This window comes from Oryctolagus cuniculus, chromosome 7 (genome assembly GCF_051225735.1).
Source record: "Oryctolagus cuniculus isolate XC-2025 breed Fujian yellow rabbit chromosome 7, ASM5122573v1, whole genome shotgun sequence".
Taxonomy (NCBI): Eukaryota; Metazoa; Chordata; class Mammalia; order Lagomorpha; family Leporidae; genus Oryctolagus; species Oryctolagus cuniculus.
The window spans coordinates 49,739,467-49,761,297 of NC_142873.1; the positions used below are offsets into that span (position 1 = coordinate 49,739,467).

Sequence of the window (21,831 nt, forward strand, 5' to 3'; positions counted from 1 at the left end):
GCTGAGTAATTTAAGCCAGATAGAAAAGGATACACATAGGGTTTCATTTACACAAAATTCTAAAAAATGCAATCTAATATATAATGACAGAAACTTGATTAGTGCTAAGGGGTATGAGGAAACTTTTGGGGTATGTTCTTTAACTTGATATGGTATTACTTGCTGCAAATATGTCCAAAGTTACCAAATTGTACCCTCCCTGTATATCAATTATACTTTTAATAAAGTTATTAATAAACTATTTGCTCCCCTAAGGGTTGCATCTCAGGAAGAAACCTTTTAGTAGCTTAGTGAATGAACACAGTGTTTTTCATTCATCCTCTCCCACTGAGTGAATGAAGATTTAAAAATGTCATCTGAGTGGTACTGACATCAATTTATTATAGTATTAGATCCATTAAATTCAAAATCCCACATTCATTTACACCGATCAAAATTAACAAGCTGACAAAGCTCCTCTTTGTGTAAACACAGCCCCAGTAGGAAAGTCATCAAACCAGAAAGTCAAATCAGCCTTTTCTATAACCACACTGAATCCATTAATATCTGCAGATGAGTCAGAAGTAAAGATAAATGAGGTACTTGAAATTCACATAAAGAATAGTACATTAAGGGAGAGCCACAAAGAGTAATATTTCTTAATGATTTTTGAAAGAAAAATGAACCTCCCCCTTCTAGGTCATGTGAAAAGGAGAGGGGGGTAAAAAGAGTGCAGCTCTGAGATGTGAGAGATCATGTTCTCTGCTGACACAATTGAATTTGGAATTTAGTTCAATGCATCAATCAAAATCACTCTTCTCTCTACTCTTACTGCAAAAAATCACCTACACCCTGACAGTTAAAAATAATATACCTACCATGAAGATTTTCCAAACACAGTAAATGGAGAAAAAGTAACCCAGAAAATTAAAGTATTTCCCCTTGAAGGTTTTGGAATACTCAATTCTCTCCTGAGGGAAAACAAACACAAAACATGGTTAGTCAAGCATAGATTCATTTCAGCAAAAATATTCCTCCCTCTATACACCACTGGCTCAGGCTGAGTCAACAAAACTTCCCGCTGTAGTAATAATATGAAGCTATTAGTACTAGTAGTGGCAACATACTGAAAGCTTACTTTGAGCCACAGACTGGGATAAACATTTTATATACATCACCTACTTTAATCTTCATCAACACTCATATATCTTTTTTTTTCATATGTCTTATTATTTTAATTTTACAGATGAGAAAATTGAACCTTAGAGAGGCTAAATAACTTATGGTCACACAGCTGGTGAGTAGTCTCAAATTTGTCTCCAAAGACTATGTTAACCTCTGTTTTATGGGGCCATGCCTAGGAAGTTATCTTCAATAAAATATTTTTCTTTTTTTGACAGTCAGAGTTAGACAGTGAGAGAGACAGAGAGAAAGGTCTTCCTTTTTCCATTGGTTCACCCCCTAAATGGCCGTCACAGCGCTGGCCGACCAATCTGAAGCCAGGAGCCAGGTGCTTCCTCCTGGTCTCCCATGCAGGTGCAGGGCCCAAGCACTTGGGCCATCCTCCACTGCCTTCCCGGGCCACAGCAGAGAGCTGGACTGGAAGAGGAGCAACTGGGACAGAATCCGGCGTCCCAACCAGAACTAGAACCTGGGGTGCCAGTGCCACAGGTGGAGGATTAGCCAAGTGAGCCGCAGCGCCAGCCCAGATTTTTGCATTTTTAAATTACATTGCATTCTGGGTGTACAAAGGTCAGTTACTTCTTGTAGTCAGGATACTTCTTGATCTAGAACCATTAAAATAAGGCTAGACCACGGCAGACAGATATCTAGTGCTCTTGTGTTATTAACTTGTAAGGGAATAAAAGGGAACTACAAGGAATCTTTATCAAGGGTCAGCAGAAGTGGTGCATGCCCTTCCCTAGATGTTGACTATCCTATCCATTTCTATTATTGCGTGTACACCATTAAGGCTTCTGCCAGTGAGAGATGCATTTCATGAAGAGTGCACACCCGTCATTCTAAATGCTTCATGACTGATACTGAATCTGTGAGATGTTTCCTGCATTGACTGGCTACTGTGGTCACTAAAGACATTTAATTTTGTTCTCCCTTCAATCATATTGGCAAAAACCATACTTAGTTCAGTTTCTTGCTTTGTACCTTGGTAGCATAGAGGTCAGCTGTTTCCAGAAAAAGCTGCCTGCTTAATTCTTCCAAAGCATCCACTTCCTGTTGAATAAGAGTAAGATCTGGTACAAAATGGGCATCAAGGTTTAAATCACACAGAAATTTCAAAATATAGCAATGAAGAAAGCATATATGCTTTTGGTTTCCCTTAGTGGATCCTAGGAATTACGTGTATTTTCAATTTCCTGTTTCACAAATAGCTGTGCTACTTCAGAGCATTTTTCCCAATCCAACACAAGCGTGAAAAGCTTTGTTGCACCAAGAGTATCACCACCAAATCTACCACTCAGTTTCTCCAAGTTCAAGTGTCTTAGATTCTTTTTAGGCATCTAATTAAATGGAATCTACTGTAATCTTCAAGATCTCAAATGGTTTCATGATAATCATAACACCTATAATAGGGCATATTTTCCTACATTATCTGTTTGGAAAGGGAACTGACATTTACTGAGTTCTCACATGAGCTAGGATTTACAGACATCATCTTCCTTTATTCATAGAGTGCCCTCATGGAACACGTGTTATCCATTTCGCAGATAAGGAAAGTGAAGCTAAGAGAGTTAAATAATTTGCTCAAAGTCCCACAGCTAATAGGTATGGATGGAAAGTTACATCTGCCTACTCCAAGGCCTGTTCTTTCCAGTAAGCTATGCTATTTTCCCAGACTCAGTGGGCAGGGTTACTATTCTGCCCACTTTGGAAACAGAGACTCAGAGAGGTTTAAAAAACTCCTAATAAACTTACTGATTTACTATCACTAAAATAGCTTAAACCCACACTTTTGGACTTCATGGATTTGTAAGTAATAAAAGGATAGTTATTTCTAAAACAAAAGTGTGGGGAGCAACTGGGAGCAACTCGGACTAGACTAAGTTACTGGAATTAAGACTTATTCTATGCATCTGCTTTCCCACAATATGGCGCTGAGAAGGGAAACAGCTTCTACACAGCTGCCTCCAGTTCAACCAATAAACTGTGGGACCTGCTCCTGATTGGAGGAGAGCAGCGTACTCGGCGTGTGGGTAGCAGAGTTGGGATTGGTGGAAGAGGACTATAAAGGAGGAGAGAGACGGCATGCACCAGGAACATCTAAGAGGAACATCTAAGGGGAACACCTGTGCAGCCCCCGAGAGAGCCGGCCGGCGGTGTGCCGCTCCCCCGCGGAAGTGGGGAATGTGGCAGGGGGAACCACCCTTCCACGGAGGTGGAAGGGTCGGTAGCCAACCCGGGAAGAACCAGCAGCAAACCCGGGGAGGGCCGAGCAGACAAAAGAACAGCGCAGGGTCCTGTGTCGTTCCTCCACGAAGAGGGGGAGCGACATAATGGTGCCGTGACTCGGATATGAAGCCTAGGCAGGGTTCAGTGTTGCTCCTCCACGAAGACGGGGAGCGACAAAAAGCATTGGGGCCGGCACTGTGGCACAGCGGGTAAAGCCACTGCCTGCAGTGCCGGCATCCTATATGGGCGCTGGTTCAAGTCCTGGCTGCTCCACTTCTGATCCAGCTCTCTGCTGTGGTCTGGGAAAGCAACAGAAGATGGCCCAAGTCCTTGGGCCCTTGCACCTGCATGGGAGACCTGGAAGAAGCTCTTGGCTTCTGGCTTCGAATTGGCGCAGCTCCGGCCATTGCAGCCAACTGGGGAGTGAACCAGTGGATGGAAGACCTCTCTCTCTCTCTGTGTAACTCTTTCAAATAAATGAATAAATTTTTTTAAAGCATTAAGTTTAATCCAAATTCTCCCTTCTCCCTCTGACTTTTCCCATAATTACCTAAATCAGTAAGTGGCCTTCAGTTCCTTCCTCAATAGTGGCTGCTATTGGCATGGTCCAGGCCATCAAACACACAACTTAACTAGTATCAACTCTCCCATGATTAGATGGTAAGCTCCCTGAGGGGGAAGGCTACACTCTATTCATCATTTTGCCCCTCAGTACTTTGCATCCAAACACTAGACATGAAATAAATGGTCCTTGATTAAAAGAATCTAAATTAATCATTTTTCTTCCTCTGTCATTAGCATCCTGCCTTTCTTTGGTCGTACTCTTCTGCATTTGACATTTGAAGGATGTAAGTCATAATTCACAGTCACAGACTACAGCTTTCTCCAATGGAAGCACAGGCCAAAGTAGGAAACAGGACTATGTTATCTAATGCCTAGTCCTCTATAGTTCTGACCTAATAGCCTAAGAGTCACACAGAGATCTGGTTACCCATTTTGGGAATCAGTTCAACACCATATCCAGCTGGGCCAGGAATAATATTAACCTAGTACCTTGATTTTTTTTTTTTAAACCACAAAGTTACTAGCCAAGCACAGCTACTTAAAATTTGTTTAGGAATGCTAATCACTTTAGAAATGGGCCCTTACCATCCCATATACAAACCATCCACTTAGGCAGTCATTATTTTTGTGGTGGTTTTTCAAGAGTTGGGAAATGGAATAGTGTAGTGGAAAGAACTATGAAGAGGAGACCATAGTTCTGTCCTGGTTTTGCCACAAACCCACTTTGTGACTTAACCTCTCTGGGACTATTTTCTCATCTGTAAAGTGGAAAGACTGAATTTTTAGAAGCTCTTTAATTCAAAGACAATGATTTTATAATCTTAAATGGGTGTTGGAAAGATGATTCTGCACACTCTATTTCCTAAGCCTTGTTTGGCCAGTTTGGACTCTGATGCAGTCAGGTACCTTTGAAGGGGCTATCCCAACACTACTTTTTTCTTCTGCCCTTGGTCCAGAGTTGAGAAAAGGAAATCAGCAGAGTGATAAAGGATACTTTCACTTCCTGGTGCTGAAGCAGTAACGCTTTTTATCATTCCCCAGAATCCTGAAGGTCTGTTATGCACCTCCCCCTTTTGGAACATAGTTCTCCGTGCCATTGCCATCCTGAAATGAGAGAAAATATAAAAATTCAGCAAGGGAGCATGGACCCTTACAGTCCAGTCTCATCTACCTCATAGTCTCACACTGCTTCTCTCATTGGCTGAGCTCTTCAGGGAAGGAGACTGATGCTGGAGTCCCACTTTCCACCACTTACAACTGAGGGGGAACTACACGCTCCCAGAAGCAATGTGGATTTGGTGAAGGAACACAGAATTTGGAGTAGACAATAAATTTGGGGACTGGCTCTGCCACTTAGAAGCTGTGAGACCTAGAGTTTTCATTTCCTCATCTCTGGAGGGTTGTGAAGATCACTGAAATAGTATGTAAAAAACTAATACTGTTGGGGCTGGTGCTGTGGCACAGTAAGCTAAGCCTCTGCCCCTGGTGCTGGAATCCCATATGGGTGCCAGTTTGTGTCCCGGATGCTCCTCTTCCAATCCAGCTCTCTGCTAATGGCCCAGGAAAGCAGAAGATAGGCCAAATGCCTGGGATCCTCCACCTACCTGGGAGACTTGGAGGAAACTCCTGGCCCCAGATTAGCCCTGCTCCAGTCGTTGCAGCCATTTGGGGAGTGAACCAGCGAACAGAAGACCTCTTTCTCTGTTTCTCCCTCTCTAACTTTACCTCTCAAATAAATAAAATCTTACATTAAAAAAAAAAAACTAATACTGTCAACTACAAAGTGTTATACACTTATTAATGGCTACATTTAAGGACACAATAAAATAGTACATCAAGATAAAGCACCAGGTAGAGTAGGAACTCAATAAAGCAAACAAAAAACCCAAAGCAAAATCATATTAACTTGCTCTCCTCTGAAACATCAGTTTCCCTCTAACTTCACGCCCCTCCTCTCATCGTAATCTGTTTCATTGCTGAATAAATCAGCAGGACATCCATGATACCCTTTTGTTTTTTTTCTTCTCCATCTATACAGGCCCCATTAACCCAGTGGTAGCTGCTGGCATGCTCTAGCCCAAAACAAAGGTATTAAGAACAGGGTCCTCATGAAGTTAAAAAGATCAAGGTGGATGTTTGGCATAGTGATTAAGACTCTGCTTGGGACGCCTGCATGCCCTAACAGCGTGCTTGGGTTGAGTCCTGGTTTTCCTCTGCTTCCAATCAGCTTCCTGCTAATGGGCATCCTAGTGGGCAACAGATGATGGCTAAAGTAGTTGGGTCCTTGACAATCAAGTCAAGAGACCTAAATTGAGTTCCAGGCTCCTGGTGTCAGCTTGGCTCCAGCCTGGCAGTTGTAGGAGTTTGGGGAATGAACTAGGAAGTAGAAGATTGATCTGTTCATGTCTGTCACTAACATTTTCAAATAAATATTCATAAAAATTCATAAATGAATTTATGAATACAAAAATTCATAATATGAAAAACAGTATGTACTTGGCTGAGGTTTGGTGGTAGGGTTCAAGGGAAGAGTGGTTGAAAGGTGTCTACTGGGGCCAGCACTTTGGCACAGAAGGTCAAGCCTCCACCTGCCAGTGCTGGCATCCCATATGGGCACCAATTCAAGGCCCAGCTGCTTCACTTCTGATCCAGTTCCCTGTTAATGCCTCTGGGAAGGTTGTGAAGATGGCCTAAGTCCTTGGGCCCTTGCACCCACATGGGAGACCCAAAAGAAGCTGCTGGTGTTGGACCAGCCCAGCTCCAGCCATTGTGGCCATGTGAGGAGTGAACCACAGATGGAAGACCTCTGTATATCTGCCTTTCAAATAAATAATAAATCTTTTTTAAAAAAGTGACTACCATAGTTTAAATATGAGTATACCATTCTTCAGTTTTTCAGTCTTCACTATTGTGGGATGTAGTTAGCCATTACTATTCTTTTTTAATTAACTTTTAATTTATAAGATAACTGTAAATTCATATGCAGTTTAAAGAAGAAACAGATTTCATGTACTATTTACTCAATTTCAGTCATGGAAATAACTTGTAAAAATCTACAGTACAAACAGGATGGTGACATTGACACAGCCATGATACATATTTCCACCACATGTGTCTTTTTTTCTTTTTTTTACAGGCAGAGTGGACAGCGAGCGAGCGAGAGAGAGAGAGAGAGAAAGAGAGAGAGAGAGAGAGAGAGAAAGGTCTTCCTTTTGCTGTTGGTTCACCCTCCAATGGCCGCCGCAGCTGGCGCATCGCGCTGATCCGAAGCCAGGAGCCAGGTGCTTCTCCTGGTCTCCCATGCAGGTGCAGGGCCCAAGCACTTGGGCCATCCTCCATCTGCCCTCCCTGGCCACAGTAGAGAGCTGGCCTGGAAGAGGGGCAACCGGGACAGAATCTGGTGCCCCGACTGGGACTAGAACCTGGTGTGCCGGCGCCGCAGGTGGAGGATTAGCCTATTGAGCCGCAGCGCCGGCTACATGTGTCATTTTGTGTTGTCTGCATACAGCCCATGTCCCTCTCATTTCAACTCTTCCTTAACCTCCTGCAACCACCAACTGGTTTTCTGTCTCTGTAATTTCATCACTTAAAAAAAAAATGTGTATATAACCAGAAGCATACAGTATGTATCCTTTGAGGACTTTTTTTATTCAGCACAATTTTCTGGAGATTCATGCAGGTTCTTTGTGTGTATTGTTTTCTTGCTAAGTAGTATTCCATGGTATGGATGTACTACAGTTTATTTTGTTGTTCATCCATTAAAGGATATCTGGGGGCTAGTGCTGTGGCGTAGTGGGTAAAGCTGCCGCCTGCAATGCCGGCATCCCATGTAGATGCCAGTTCGAGTCCCGGCTGTTCCTCTTCCAATCCAGCTCTCTGCTATGGCCTGGGAAAGCAGAAGGCGGCCCAGGTGCTTGGGCCCCTGCACGCCCAAGGGAGACCTAGAAAGAAACTCCTGATTCCTGGCTTTGGATTGGTGCAGCTCTAGAAGTTGCGGGCATCTGGGGAGTAAACCAGCAGATGGAAGACCTCTTTCTCTCTCTCTCTGCCTCTCTGTAACTCTGCCTTTCAAATAAATAAATAAGTCTTAAAAGAAAAAAAAAAAGGCTATCTGGGCTATTTCTAGATTTTGGCTACTAGGAATAAAGCTGCTGTAAACACATGTGCACAAGTTTTATATGAATTTAAATCTGCATTTTTCTGGATAAATGCCTAGGATGTAACTGTTGGGGTCCAGAGTTTGCATGTTTACTTTTTTAAAGAAATAGCAAACCTGTGCTATCAAATTACCGACCCATTCTACATCACCACCAGTGATGAATGAGTGGGCCAGTTCTGCATTCTGCATTTGGTGCTGTCAGTAATTTTTACTTCAGCCATCCTAATAGATGTGTGTAGTGATTACATATCCTTAATGGCTAATAATGTTAAACATCTTTTCATATGCTTATATGTCATGTGCATATCCTCTACAATCAACTGTCAGGTCATGTTTTTTCCTCATTTTCTAGTTGTATTTTTTTCTTTTAATGGTAAGTTTTAGAAGTTTTAAATTCCAGATACTAGCTATTTTTCAGGTAAGTTTCAGAAACTTCCTCCCAATTTGTAGCTTATCTTTAATCATCTTAACATGATATTTCACAGAGTAAATGTTTTTAATTTTGATGGAGTCCAATTTATCAATTCTCCCTTTTATGGAGTGTACCTTAATGTCAAATCTAGGAACTGGGGGTGGACCTTGTGCAGCGGGTTAAGACATCACTGGTGCAGTTGGTACCCCTTATTGTAGTGCCAGTTCGACTCCCAGTTGCTCTACTTCCAATCTAGCTCCTTGGTAATGCACCTGGGAAGGCAGCAGATGATGGTCCACGTACTTGGGTCCCTGCCACCCATATGGGAGACCAGGATAGAGTTCCTGGCTCCTGGCTTTGGTCTGGCTCAGCCTTGGCTATTGTGGGCCTTTAGGGAGTAATACAGCAGATAAAGATCTCATCTGTCACTCAAATAATCTTTACACACACACACACACACACACTCCTTGCCCAGCTCTAAATCCCAAAGACTTTGTCACTTTTTTCCTGAAAGTTTTATGTTTTACATCTAAGTCTGTGATCTGTTTGAATTTTTATATTAGGTGTGAGACTTAGATTCAGAACTATTTCCTTGCCTCTAGATATCTAATTGCTCCAGCATCATCTGTTAAAAGGTTTTTCCTCCCGAATTACTTTTGCATTACTGTCAAAAATTAGCTGGGCCTATTTCAATCTATTCCAGAGTCCTCTATTCTGTTCCAATGATCTGTCTGCCAATATCATGTGATCTTGACTACAGTAGCTAAATAATACGTTTTGAAACCAGGTAGACCAATTCTTCTCGTTTTGTTCTATTTCAAAATTGTTTATCCTTTTGCTTTTCTATATTATTTCTAAATTTCCATATTATTTTCCAAATTTATTTGAGGGATGGGTTGGCTAGTTCACTTCCCAAATGCCTGCAATGGCTATGGCTGGGCTAGAGCCAGGAACTCAATTCAGATCTCCAACACGGGTGGCAGGAACCCAATTACTTGAGCAATCACTGCTGCCTCCCATGGTCTGCATCATCCAGAAGCTGCAGCTGGGAACTGAAGCCAGGCACTGTGATGCAGGCACCAACACGAAACACCCATTCCCTTTTAAAAATATTTTTGAGAGGCAGAGAGAGAGATTAAATTTTAGAATAGTCATATATATGACAATCATATATATATATATGATCATGTACAAAAAGCTCGAGATTTTGAAATGAATTCCTCTAAACTTGAATATAAATTTGGGGAAGAATTAACATCATTGCTATATAGTCTTCTAACCCATAAACATGATGCCTTCCAAGTTACTTAGATCTTTGATTTCTTTCACTGTAATTTTTTTTAAGGCTTTATTTATTGAAAGGCAGAGTTACAGAGAGGCAGAGGCAAGAAGAGAGTGAGAAAGATAGTCTTTCATCTGCTAGTTCACTTCCCAAATGGCTACAATGGCTGGAGCTCGACCGATCCAAAGCCCGGAACTACTTTTGGGTCTCACACATAGCTGCATGGGCCCAAGCACTTGGACCATCTTCTACTGCTTTCTAAGGCCAGAGCAGAGAGCTGGATCAGAAGTGGAGCAGCAGGGATTTGAACTGGGCACCCATATGGGATGCTGGCACTGTAGGCGACAACTTCACTCACAGCGCCAGCCCCTCACTGCAGTTTTAGTTTTCAGCCCACAGGTCTTATGTGTTCTTACACTTATCCCTAAACATTTCATTTTGAGAGATTATGGTTTTAATTTTAATATCCATGTTAATTTCTAGTATATGGAAATACAATTGACTTTTTTATGTTTATTATACAATACTTTTTTCATTTATTCATCTGTATGTATCATTTTTCTTTTGTTCTTTAAAAGATTTTCTCTTTTAGCAGTTTCACCATATATGGCTAGGTGTAGTTTTCTTTGGTGTTTATCCTACTTGGAGTTATGTTAGCTTCCTGGATCTATAAATTAATGTTTTCCATCAAATCTTAGAAGGTTTTAATCAGTATTTCTTCAAATAATTTTTCTTTTTTTAAAAAAAGATTTATTTATTTATTTGAAAGTCAGAGTTACACAGAGAGAGGAGAAGCAGAGAGAGCGAGGTCTTTCATCTGCTGGTTCACTCTCCAATTGGTTGCAACAGTCGGAGCTGCGCCGATCCGAAGCCAGGAGCCAGGAGCTTCTTCCAGGTCTCCCACATGGGTGCAGGGGCCCAAGGACTTGGGCCATCTTCTACTGCATTCCCAGGTCATAGCAGAGAGCTAGACCAGAAGAGGGGCAGCCGGGACTAGAACCGGCACCCATATGGGATGCCAGCGCTTCAGGCCAGGGCGTTAAGCCGTTGTGCCACAGTGCTGGCCCCTTCAAATAATTTTTCTACCCTTTCCTTCTCTTATAGGACTCCAAGTATGTTTGACTGCTTGCATACTGAGATTTTATTCATATTTCTTTAATCCTTTCTCTATTCTTCAGATTAATTTGTATTATTCCATCATGTAAGTCACTGATTCTTCTGCCACCTCTGTAAGACATCTGTAAGATTTTACTTCAGTTACTGTAGTTGTCAACTTTTGAATTCCCATCTTGTTCTTTTATCAATTTCCATTTTCTAACGTGATTCCCTCTTTTCACTAATATGCTTTTCTTCATTTCTTTTATTAAAATTTATTTATTGACTTATTTGAAAGAGTGAAAGAGAGGGACAGAAACAGACCCCTTCTATCCATTGGTAAACTCCTCAAATACCTGCAACAGCTGAAGTCAGGAGCCAAGCACCTAACCTGATTTACCACATGGGTGGCAGGGATTCAAGTTCTTGAGCCATCATCTGTTGTCTGGCCAGGTACCTTAGCAGGAAGATGCATAGGAAGTGAAGTGGCTGGGAACTGTACCAGGCACTATGAAATGGGCTGAGGGGGTCCCAGCCAGTATCTTACTGCACTGCACCACAATGCCAGTCCTTTTCTTCATTTGACTGTATTTGTAACAGCTACTTTCAAGTCTTTGTTTGCTAAGTCTAACATGTACAGCCATGTGGAGTTAATTTCTATTGACTCCTTTCTATTTTGAGTATGGTCCTATTTCTTCGCATGCCTAGTAAATTCTGGTGGAAGATTTGATATTGTAGATAACGTGACTGTTGGTTTTTTTGTAGTAGTAGGTAGCGAAATTACCTAGACTCAAACCGTGAAAACTATCATAGCTGCAGCAATTGTTTCTTTTCAATTGTTCAGCTTCCAGCTGGTTTTTTTTTTTAGCATCTCTGATGTTCTTCTCTGAGCCTCAGTTTGTATAAATTTGGGTAGATTCTATACTCACTATAGGACCTCATGGTTCCTTTGCTTCTAGGGATCTTCTAAATTTCAAACTGCTTGGCCAGTCCTGAGTTCTAACTTCTGACACTTCAAGCCAAGTAAGGCTTTCATTTTCTGTCATCAAGCTGTGTGCCCAATCTGCACATAGTTCTGGCAACACATGCAATAAAAGGCACAGTATTTGCAAATCTCACCAGAAAGCAATTTTGTCTTTCAAGGGTAAATTTCCTTCTAGTCCCTGCCAACTTTTTCCTCAGGTTCTCTGGCGCTCCTTGTGTACATGCTGTGTTTAGTGAAGAGGAAGGGATCTGAGTAGAGTTTAGACTTAGATTCTGACTCAGTCCTGTGGCATCTCTCTCAATTTCAAAATTTTCCTTTAAATTCCCAGTTACTCTACTCTCAATCTGAACTCTCAATCTGTCCACTTGGGTGGGTGGTGGCTGAGGAGCAAGACAGGCACAAGGCCGGCGCCGCGGCTCACTAGGCTAATCCTCTGCCTTGCGGCACTGGCACACCGGGTTCTAGTCCCGGTCGGGGCGCCAGATTCTGTCCCGGTTGCCCCTCTTCCAGGCCAGCTCTCTGCTATGGCCCGGGAGTGCAGTGGAGGATGGCCCAAGTCCTTGGGCCCTGCACCCGCATGGGAGACCAGGAGAAGCACCTGGCTCCTGGCTTTGGATCAGCGCGGTGCGCCAGCTGCAGTGCACTGGCCGCGGTGGCCACTGGAGGGTGAACCAACAGCAAAAGAAAGACCTCTCTCTCTCTCTCTCTCTCACTGTCCACTCTGCCTGTCAAAAAAAAAAAAAAAAAAAAAAAAGACAGGAACAAATGTGTAACAGCCAGCTGATGCTCCTCTCAAACTGTGATGAGTTAGATGGGTTACTAGGTTGTTAGGTAAGGTCTCTGTTGGAATGAGGAAACTGAGTGTCCTTTAAGATTGGACACTGAAGGATAGCACTGTGGCACAGTGCAATGCCGGCATACCATGTGTACAGTGGTTCATGTCCTGGTTGCTCCACTCTGACCTGGCTCCCTGCTGGTACACCTGGGAAAGCAGTGGAAGAAGGCCTGGGTCCTTGGACCCCTGTGTCTGTGTGGGACACCCGGAAGACACTCCTGGCTCTGGCCTGGCCCAGCCCAAGCCGTCACAGCCATTTGGGAAGTGAACCAGTGGATGGAAGAGATCTCTCTCCTCCTCTCTGTAACTTTGCCTTTCAAATAAACAAATCTTAAAAAAAAAAAAAAAAAAGAATGGACAAAATGCATGCTTCTCCTTAGAAGCTGCCTTTAGCAGGAGCAATTCCACCCTTTTGAGTTTCTAGTGAAATTTGTTTTATCATGAGCATGCTGGGCAGGATTACAATTCCTGCCTTCTTATGGGCTTTGTTTCTCTCCTTTGACTGTTCCACTTCTCAGGTTGGTCTCTCTTGGAGCTGCCCTCCTGGCTACTGTGGCATGAGGTTTCTGACTCCAATTTATCTTGCTTTACTCAATGCCTTTTCTGCATGGAAATTCTTCTTCTATGTGAGACAAGAACCAAGGTCATTGTCTTTGTTGCTGTTTTCCCTGTAACAAAACTGCTATCTGACTGTGCTCATTTCTCAGTGATCTCAATTTTTTTTAACATTTCCCTAGTATTTTTGACTCTGTAGAAAAAGAAACTGCTTGCATTTTTTAAACTGCCATTCCTAGAATTTTTCTCTACTTTATTTAATATCAGCTGTAGCTGGTGCTGAAATTTCATCATTCAATGTATTATTTTCCTTATCCCTTCATAATTTCAAAAAGAGGTCCTGGAAAAATCTAATACAAGGTTAAGATTTTTTTCTCCAGTATTTCCAATGAAAAGATGTGTGCTTCTTTCATCCCTCTCCCCATTTTTAGTCATTAACTTTTTTGTACAGATTGGATGTTATTTTTCTTGTATGTCACTTTACTATGGCCCTCTATTGCTAAATCGAAAGATGGTTTTCTGGTCACTACTCCTCCCTAGCTACAAGTGCTAACAAACCAGTTTTTGTAAATTGTGGAAAGTAGCAAAAGCATTATATAAATTCCAAAGGCCCCAGCGTTAAAATGTTAGCTGTCTATCTGCCCTGTTCTGCTGGGTGAAGTGTTGTGGCTAGTGGGGTTGGGTTGGAAGGCTGATACTGTTAAAGGTAAAATGGAGACTAATTTACTGGAGTCAGAGACCTCCTGCTACAGCAGCTGGAGGGGGCTCCAAGAGAGGAAACCCCAAGAAACTGGTGGAACAGTACAACTCCAGAACAATCAATCAAAGGGTGGGGACAAAACCCATCAGAAGGCAGGAACTGTAATCCTGCCTAGGCTGCTCAGGATAAAACAAAAAAGCCATCAGAAGAGGTAACCTCTTTCTATTCTCATGGTAAAACTAGAAACTCAGAAGGGTGGAACCAGCACTTCTGTCTTGCTAAAGGCAGCTTCTGGGGAGAAGCATGAATCTTGTCCACTCTTATAGGGACTCCCCCTCTTCTCATTCCAACAGGGACCTGACCTAATGGTGTATTAATTCACCTACTGTCTCATATTGCCCCCCCCCCCCCCCCACCTCCAGAAGAATGGACTCTAACTGCTGTTAGGGACAGGGGGTAACGACTGCTCTGGCAGCTTCATGCTGAAAGGGGGCGTTGTTGAGGGACAGCAATGGGGCATTCTTCTGGGGGTTGATCTAGGATCCCTGGTAGAATGCAGATTTCCTCCGGGGCACTGTTTAATTCTGGATAACACAAAACATAAGGCAGTTATTATCTCTCCCAATTGAGAGCCTATTCTGAGAGTTCCACAGATCCAGCCAGAAGCCTCAAGGTCAAAGACTCAGTTTTGGAGCTTCAGATGTAAAAGAATTGTCAGGTTGAAACCATTTGGTCAAAGTAAAACCTGAGCATTTCAACCAAAGCTGTGGATCAGATCTGATCAGATCTAATCAGATAAAGCTAACTCCTTTAAGAGTCAAATTTTTAAATCAGGTAAAATCAATAAAGGCAACAGAAAATACATGGAACATCCCTGAGACACATAAAACTTGTTACCTAGGCCAGTTACAAAACACAGGAAAACACTGATTGAAAAAGATTAGCAAGTGATTTCAGCATACGAACCCATCACTTAGGACAATTACATATATCATGTAGAGAGGTAGAGAATCAAGTAATCCTGCTGTCTTTTTGCTTTAAGGTTTATTTATTTATTTGCAAGTCAGAGTTACACAGAGAGAGGAGAGGCAGAGGGAGAGAGGTCTTCCATTCAATGGTTCACTCCCCAGATGGCCGCAACAGCCGGAGCTGTGCTAATCCGAAGCCAGGAGCTTCTGGGTCTCTCACACAGGTGCAGGGGCCCAAGGATTTGGGCCATCTTCTGCTGCTTTCCCAGGCCATAGCAGAGAGCTGGATTGGAAGAGAAGCAGCTGGGACTAGAACTGGTGCCCATATAGGATGCCAGCACTTCAGGCCAGGACGTTAACCTGCTGGCCACAGCGCCGCCCCCCTGTGGCCTTTTAGAAGAGCTTTTAAATTTCCTTCTAATCTTATCCAAACTAATCTCATACAGCCTTCAATTTCCACAGGCCTCCTACAATATGCAGTTATTCCTTCAGTTCCTGTTAAAAAATTCTTTCTATCCGAAATCTAACCTTCTGTAACCAAGGACACATCCTTATGCTTACAGCTTTCTTACCTACTGGTTCTTTCAATTCACATGCTAGAACTACCCTCTAAAGTAAGAAAAATACAGCTTTTAAAAGAACATACAGAGGGGGCCGGCGCTGTGGCTCACTAGGCTAATCCTCCGCCTTGCGGCGCCGGCACGCCGGGTTCTAGTCCTGGTCGGGGCGCCGGATTCTGTCCCGGTTGCCCCTCTTCCAGGCCAGCTCTCTGCTATGGCCCGGGAGTGCAGCGGAGGATGGCCCAAGTCCTTGGGCCCTGCACCTGCATGGGAGACCAGGAGAAGCACCTGGTTCCTAGCTTCGGATCAGTGCAATGCGCCGGCTGTAGCGGCCATTGGAGGGTGAACCAACGGCAAAAAGGAAGAACTTTCTCTCTGTCTCTCTCTCTCTCACTGTCCACTCTGTCAAAACAAACAAACAAACAAACAAACAAAAAACCAGAGGGGCCGACACTGGAACGCAGCGGGTTAATGCCCTGGCCTGAAGTGCTGGCATCCCATATGGGCGCCGGTCCAAGTCCACACTGCTCTACTTCCAATCCAGTTCTCTGCTGTGGCCTTTGAAAGCAGAAGATGGCCCAAAGACTGCACCCACGTAGGAGACTTCAGATCGACGCAGCTCCGGCCGTTGAGGCCAATTGGGGAGTGAACCATCGGATGGAAGCTCTCTCTCTTTTAAAGGTCTTCCTTCCGTTGGGGTTCACCCCTGAAATGGCCGCCCACGGCTAGGCGCTACACCAATCTGAAGCCTGAAGCCAGGAGCCAGGCGCCTCCTCCTGGTCTCCCATGCAGGTACAGGGCCCAAGCACTTGGGCCATCCTCCACTGCCTTCCCGGGCCACAGCAGAGAGCTGGCCTGGAAGAGGGGCAACCGGGACAGAATCCAGCGCCCTAACCGGGAGTAGAACCCGGGGTGCCGGTGCCGCAGGGGGAAGATTAGCCTAGTTGAGCTGTGGCTCTGGCCGGCCTGCCCCTTTCTCTAACTCTGACTTTCAAATAAATAAATACATCTTTACCAAAAAAAAAAAAAAAAAAAAAAAAAAAAAAAAAAACAGAATTTAAACCACAGTAACTTTAAAGCAGTTTTTTGAATTTTGAAAATAGTAAAGCAGCTTTTGAATCTAGGTAGGAAACAGGTAAATGGTTTTTACACAATTATATTGCACCAAAATGTTTCAAATCCTAGAAGTCTCCGGAAAAGGTTTAGCTAGAACACAAGACATTAAACATAGTACAACAATTCTTTGTTAACATACATACGTAAATATTTGAGACTCACATTGTGGGTGGCAAAAGATTTAAAATAGTTATAATTACAATAACAACTCAGAGTATAGCATCCTAGAAGTATAGCAGAGTTTCACAAACCTCTGTTTTTTTAGGTTTTAGTTTTCAGGGCTGTTAGTGAAACTGGTGCCATCTTATCTGAAGCGCCATCTTAAGCCCTGGGTGCCATCTTGGGCTCTGGCCCAGTATTCATCTTGTACAATAAGCTTCAGCCTCTCCAAAATCCAGCCTGGCTTACTAGAGGTCAGGTGACCAAATGGCCCAACCACAAGCCTCAACTCCACCCCCACCATAACAGGATTCGCTGCTCCAACTTCCTTATCCCTGCAAGGCTATAATAGGACCTGCTCTCCTGCACAGGTCCTCTTTTTATCGCTCTCTCCCTCCAGCCTCTTGGTCCCTCCTTGACAATAAACTTTTCCCTTAACTCCGGTGTTTGGTGTGTTTGTAGTTGCCTTTCATTGGTGCTGTGACTCAGATCCAGGCTCTCCTATTGACCTTGCTCTGCCCTCGGGGATGTGAGCTGCTTTGAGATCCTGGATTTCTGCCAACCACATAACTACCCCCTGGACGTCCTTCGACACCATATGCTCTGTGATTTCCAACCACACACTGGCCCTCTAAAACCCTGAAGTAAGATGGGGAATGGGAAACTCCCATTTTACCTCAGACTGTGGTTCCACATTGCTTCATCTTGAAGTCCTGGTACCAGACACCACAACCTCCAAGGACTTTACATCTCGGGCAACAGTGGGTGTGGGTGACGACCCCCACCCTCTGCTCCCTTGCTCTCCTCACTGGACTGCTGTGATCTTGGGGATGACTGCTGTGATCTTGGGGATGACTGCTATCCGCTGGTCAGATCACTCATGTCACTATGAGAGCCTCCTCATCCCACGTTCTGTCCGACTCTCCTCTCAGTTGTTTCCTTAAGAATCTTGTTCTTCTCCAGTTGGCCCTGGGTCTCAAATGCCATCACCTCATCATTCTTGGTAATCAGGTGTGGCCCATGTATGAATTTTTTTTTTTTTTTTGACAGGCAGAGTGGACAGTGAGAGAGAGAGAGACAGAGAGAAAGGTCTTCCTTTGCCGTTGGTTCACCCTCCAATGGCCGCTGCGGCCGGCGCACCACGCTGATCCGAAGCCAGGAGCCAGGTGCTTATCCTGGTCTTCCATGGGGTGCAGGGCCCAAGCACTTGGGCCATCCGCCACTGTACTCCCTGGCCACAGCAGAGAGCTGGCCTGGAAGAGGGGCAACCGGGACAGAATCCGGCGCTCCGACCAGGACTAGAACCCGGTGTGCTGGCGCCGCAAGGTGGAGGATTAGCCTAGTGAGCTGCGGCACCGGCCCCATGTATGACCTTGACAACCAGTCCAAATGGCCAACTTAATGGCATGTTTGACCCTGACGTTATCTGGGATCTCTATCACTTTATGTGAGCGTTGGGAAAGTGGGAGGAGGTTCCCTATGTCTAAGTCTTCTCCTATCTTTGTTCTAAACTTTTTTATATCTCGTGTTCTCTTAACTTTCAAAGCTCCCACTAAAAAGCCAAAACCCCTTTCTTCTACTTTTGACCCTGCAGATGAGCCCCCACCTCCAAGCCCACCACCTGATCCAGCTCTCACTGTTTTGGTGACACCTCCCCCTTCTGCCCAGGAATTTCAGGAGGTGGCATCTGTTTCTACTCCCCCTGTCTTCTAGTTGCCCTTATCTTAAAACCAGCCCTTGTCCATTCCTATTCCCCCTGCTCCCTTTGCCTTTATCTCAAACTCAGTTCTCGCCCCAACTCTTATCCCCCACATTCTGCTGAGCCTGCCTGCATGTTACCCCTAGGGGAGGTGGCGAGAACAGAGGGTACAGTCAGGATCCACATTCCTTTCTCACTTGCTGAGCTCTCACAAATGGAATAAAAACTGGTTCCTTCACCTCTAACCCAGAGTCATACATGAAGGAGTTTCAATATTTAACCCAGTCCTATGATCTGACTTTTCATGATGTCTTTATGATCCTCTCCAATATCCTCCTTCCAGAGGAGTGAAGGTGAGTTTGGGAACAGGCCCATCTCCACGCTGATGAGACTCATCAGACTGACCCTGCCCATCCCATAGGAGCAAACGCAGTTCCTGAACAGGACCCTAATTGGAATTACCACTCTTCTGACGGCATAACAGCCAGGAGTCATTTCATAACTTGCTTATTACCTGACCTCAAAAAATCTACCAGAAAGGCTGTAAATTATGATAAACTGGGAGAAGTCATTCAACATACAAAAAAAATCCTCCTGCCTTTTTATAGCACCTTACACAGACTCTCCTCCAATATACCAACCTAGACCCAGAGTCTCCTGATGGTTGTAGCCTTCTCAAGAATCATTTCTTTGCCCAGAGTTTCCCTGACATCAAAGCAAAGCTAACGTGGCTTGAGAGGAGCTCATTAACTCCACAGGCAGAAATTGTAGAGGTGGCCTTTAAAGTACACAATGGGAGGCATGAGAAAGCCCAAAAGGCCAAATTTCAAATGCTGGCCAAAGCCTTTCAACAAATTGCTGCCTCCAGCAGCCCTGCTGACCACAGGGGTCCTTCCGGGTCTGTGCTTTAAATGTGGCCAAACAGACCACTGAGCCAAAATGTGCCCCAACCCCAGGGACCCAAGAGTCCTTGTCCTGTATGTCACCAAAAGGGCCATTGGGCTGTGGACTGTCCCCTCGTCTACTGGGTAAGTAGGCCATCCACTCCACCCATGACCTGAGTTGACCTTCTAGGACTGGCAACTGAGGATTAAAGAAGCCCAGACTCCCGCCACCTGACTACGACCATCACCCCGTGGGAGCCCAGGGTAACTGTGACGGTAGCAGGTAGGCCAATTTCTTTCCTCATTATTAAGGGGGAAATTTCTCAGTCCTCATCCACTACTGGGGGCCCACCTCTGCTGCCCCAACCTCCACAGTCAGGGTGGAGGAAAAATCTTTTTCATCCTCTGGCCATTGGCCCCATCCTCCAGCCCACCTTTGCCTCCCTTCTGTTACTGCTCTCTCAGGACAATGCTCTGCCCACCTCAGGCCCCCGGCCACTGTCAACCCACGGGTATGGAACACAAGTCACCCCACGATAACAGCTCATCATCCTCCTGTACAGATTGTTTCTTTTGTCCTGGACACAGGGGCCTCTTTCTCTCTGTTGACATTTTCAGGCCACACTCTGGACTCCAGCATCTCCATTAAAGGAGACTCAAACATCCCCATCAAAACAAAGCTCACCCCAACTAGTTCCCTGCACCTTTGGCTCCTTGACTCTGGCCCATGCCTTCCTCATGATACCACAATGCCCAATGCCCCTAATAGGCAGAGGTCACCTCTCCAAACTAAAAGTCTCAGTCTTCACACCACTACTAGACTCCACCTTGATCTTTTGTCTACAACCCCACCCCTCTGATTGTCCCTAGATCTCCATCCTTCCTTCCTCTCTGCAACAGCCAAAACTGCCCCCTCTCTTCCTAAACCCTCCTCCTCTGTTCTACCACTCTCCTCCTGAGTATACAAAAATACTGATCCTGTGCCTGGGACATTCCAAACTGTTAAAACAATACATTGTACACTTCACCAAAGAGCCTTCCTCTCAGCCTCCATCCACCCTCCTTACCAGAGTGCTTGTGGTGCTCTACACCTCCCCCAACAAACAAAGTCCCCTCCTAAGACATCACCCTAAAATATTTCTTCCAGCCTATATAATTAAGACTACTGGCCCTTCAAAACAGCATGCTCTCTGGTTTAATTACTATTTTCAGACATACCTCCTTTTCCTTATTTTCAGACAATTGCCTCTTATTCTGTCATCTACCAGATTCTCCTCTTTAAAAATCTCTCTCCAACCAGAGGGGTGTCCATCTACTCTGATGGATGCTCTCCCCCATTAAACCTTACATAATGGTAAATAATAACCTCATACATAAAATTTTGTCTCAGCTGTAACTGGACATTGGGCTCAAGCATAAAAGTGTATTATCAGTAAAAAAAGGTTAGGACAGAAAGAGAATTTTAAATGAGGAAAGGACAAGGTTGATAAGAAATTATCCTAATGGCTAGTTTATTCTAGACTGAAATGTAGAGCTAAGAGGGTTTAAGTCAGTTGTAGAAGGTGTGAGAAAGTCATAGAAGGTTATAGAACAAAATTTTTTAAATACAAAAGCTATCTATTTTTTCTTTAACATACAATTAAAATCTGCCCCTCCTGTCGGTTTCTGCTTGCCTCTCATAAAAAACTCCCTTCTGGTTTGGACAACACCTTTTCTAGGTCCTCTAATAACCATCTGTCCTTTGTTTTGGACCCTGCTTGATAGATCTATTTCCTAAAGACTTAAAATAATGAGATCCTAGGTGATCATGCACAAGGAACCTCAAATGGAGTTTTTGTGAGGTGGCGCTGCAGCCCCTCAAGAAGCCACCTTCTACTGGAACCCTGTCTTGACCATGGGCCCCTCCCTATCTCACTCCCATATAACCGCATAACCTCCAAGACCTAGTGAGCCATTAGACCCTTCTTTCTCTTCCCTTTCCAGGGCCCAGATCCTACATGCTCTCCTAGTAGACTCACCCTTATCTTTCTCGCCACGTTGCAGTCTAAACCCTGCAACATCCCTCCCCCACCTTCCCTTTACAACATTACTCCCACAGGGCCACTCACAGCCAAGTTTATCTGGCCCTGAGCTCTGCTGGCAATGGTGTCTAAAGACCCAAGTCCTTCTGCCATTGATAAACCCACCTCTGAGAAATGGTGACCACCTAGCTACCTACCATTTTCAACACCAGATAAGTGCTGATCCTCTCTTATACCACTATCAGCTCTTTCTACAACTTCTGTGGGAGGAATATCAAATACATTCCTTGCCCATCAACTCCTCCCAGCTCCTTTTGGGTATTGAAGATTTACACCTCCAGGGAATCTTCTCAGGCTTCACTCCCTTTGAGATTTACACTTTTTCCACACCTTCTCTTACTGTCTCACTCCCTTTTCCATACACCATGATGAATGTCCTGATAATCTCAT

At 44.3% G+C, this 21,831-nt stretch overlaps 1 protein-coding gene across 25 annotated transcripts in view; it reads right to left on the bottom strand.

Moving 5' to 3' along the window:
* LOC100358013 (Golgi pH regulator) overlaps positions 1-21,831 on the bottom strand; it is a 67,285-nt gene that overhangs the window by 12,086 nt on the left and 33,368 nt on the right. For 12 of the 25 annotated variants that reach the window (XM_089300054.1, XM_051857327.3, XM_002715650.6 and 9 more), the window contains 3 exons: positions 4,946-5,055; positions 2,143-2,231; positions 858-950 (listed from right to left, as the gene is read on the bottom strand). In XM_089300054.1, the coding sequence (XP_089156180.1) occupies positions 858-950; positions 2,143-2,231; positions 4,946-5,055 (292 nt within the window). Of the gene's footprint in view, positions 1-857; positions 951-2,142; positions 2,232-4,857; positions 5,056-15,003; positions 15,226-21,831 lie in introns of those variants that run through there. The other 13 variants (XR_016210678.1, XR_016210677.1, XR_016210672.1 and 10 more) reach the window with 3 other exon arrangements.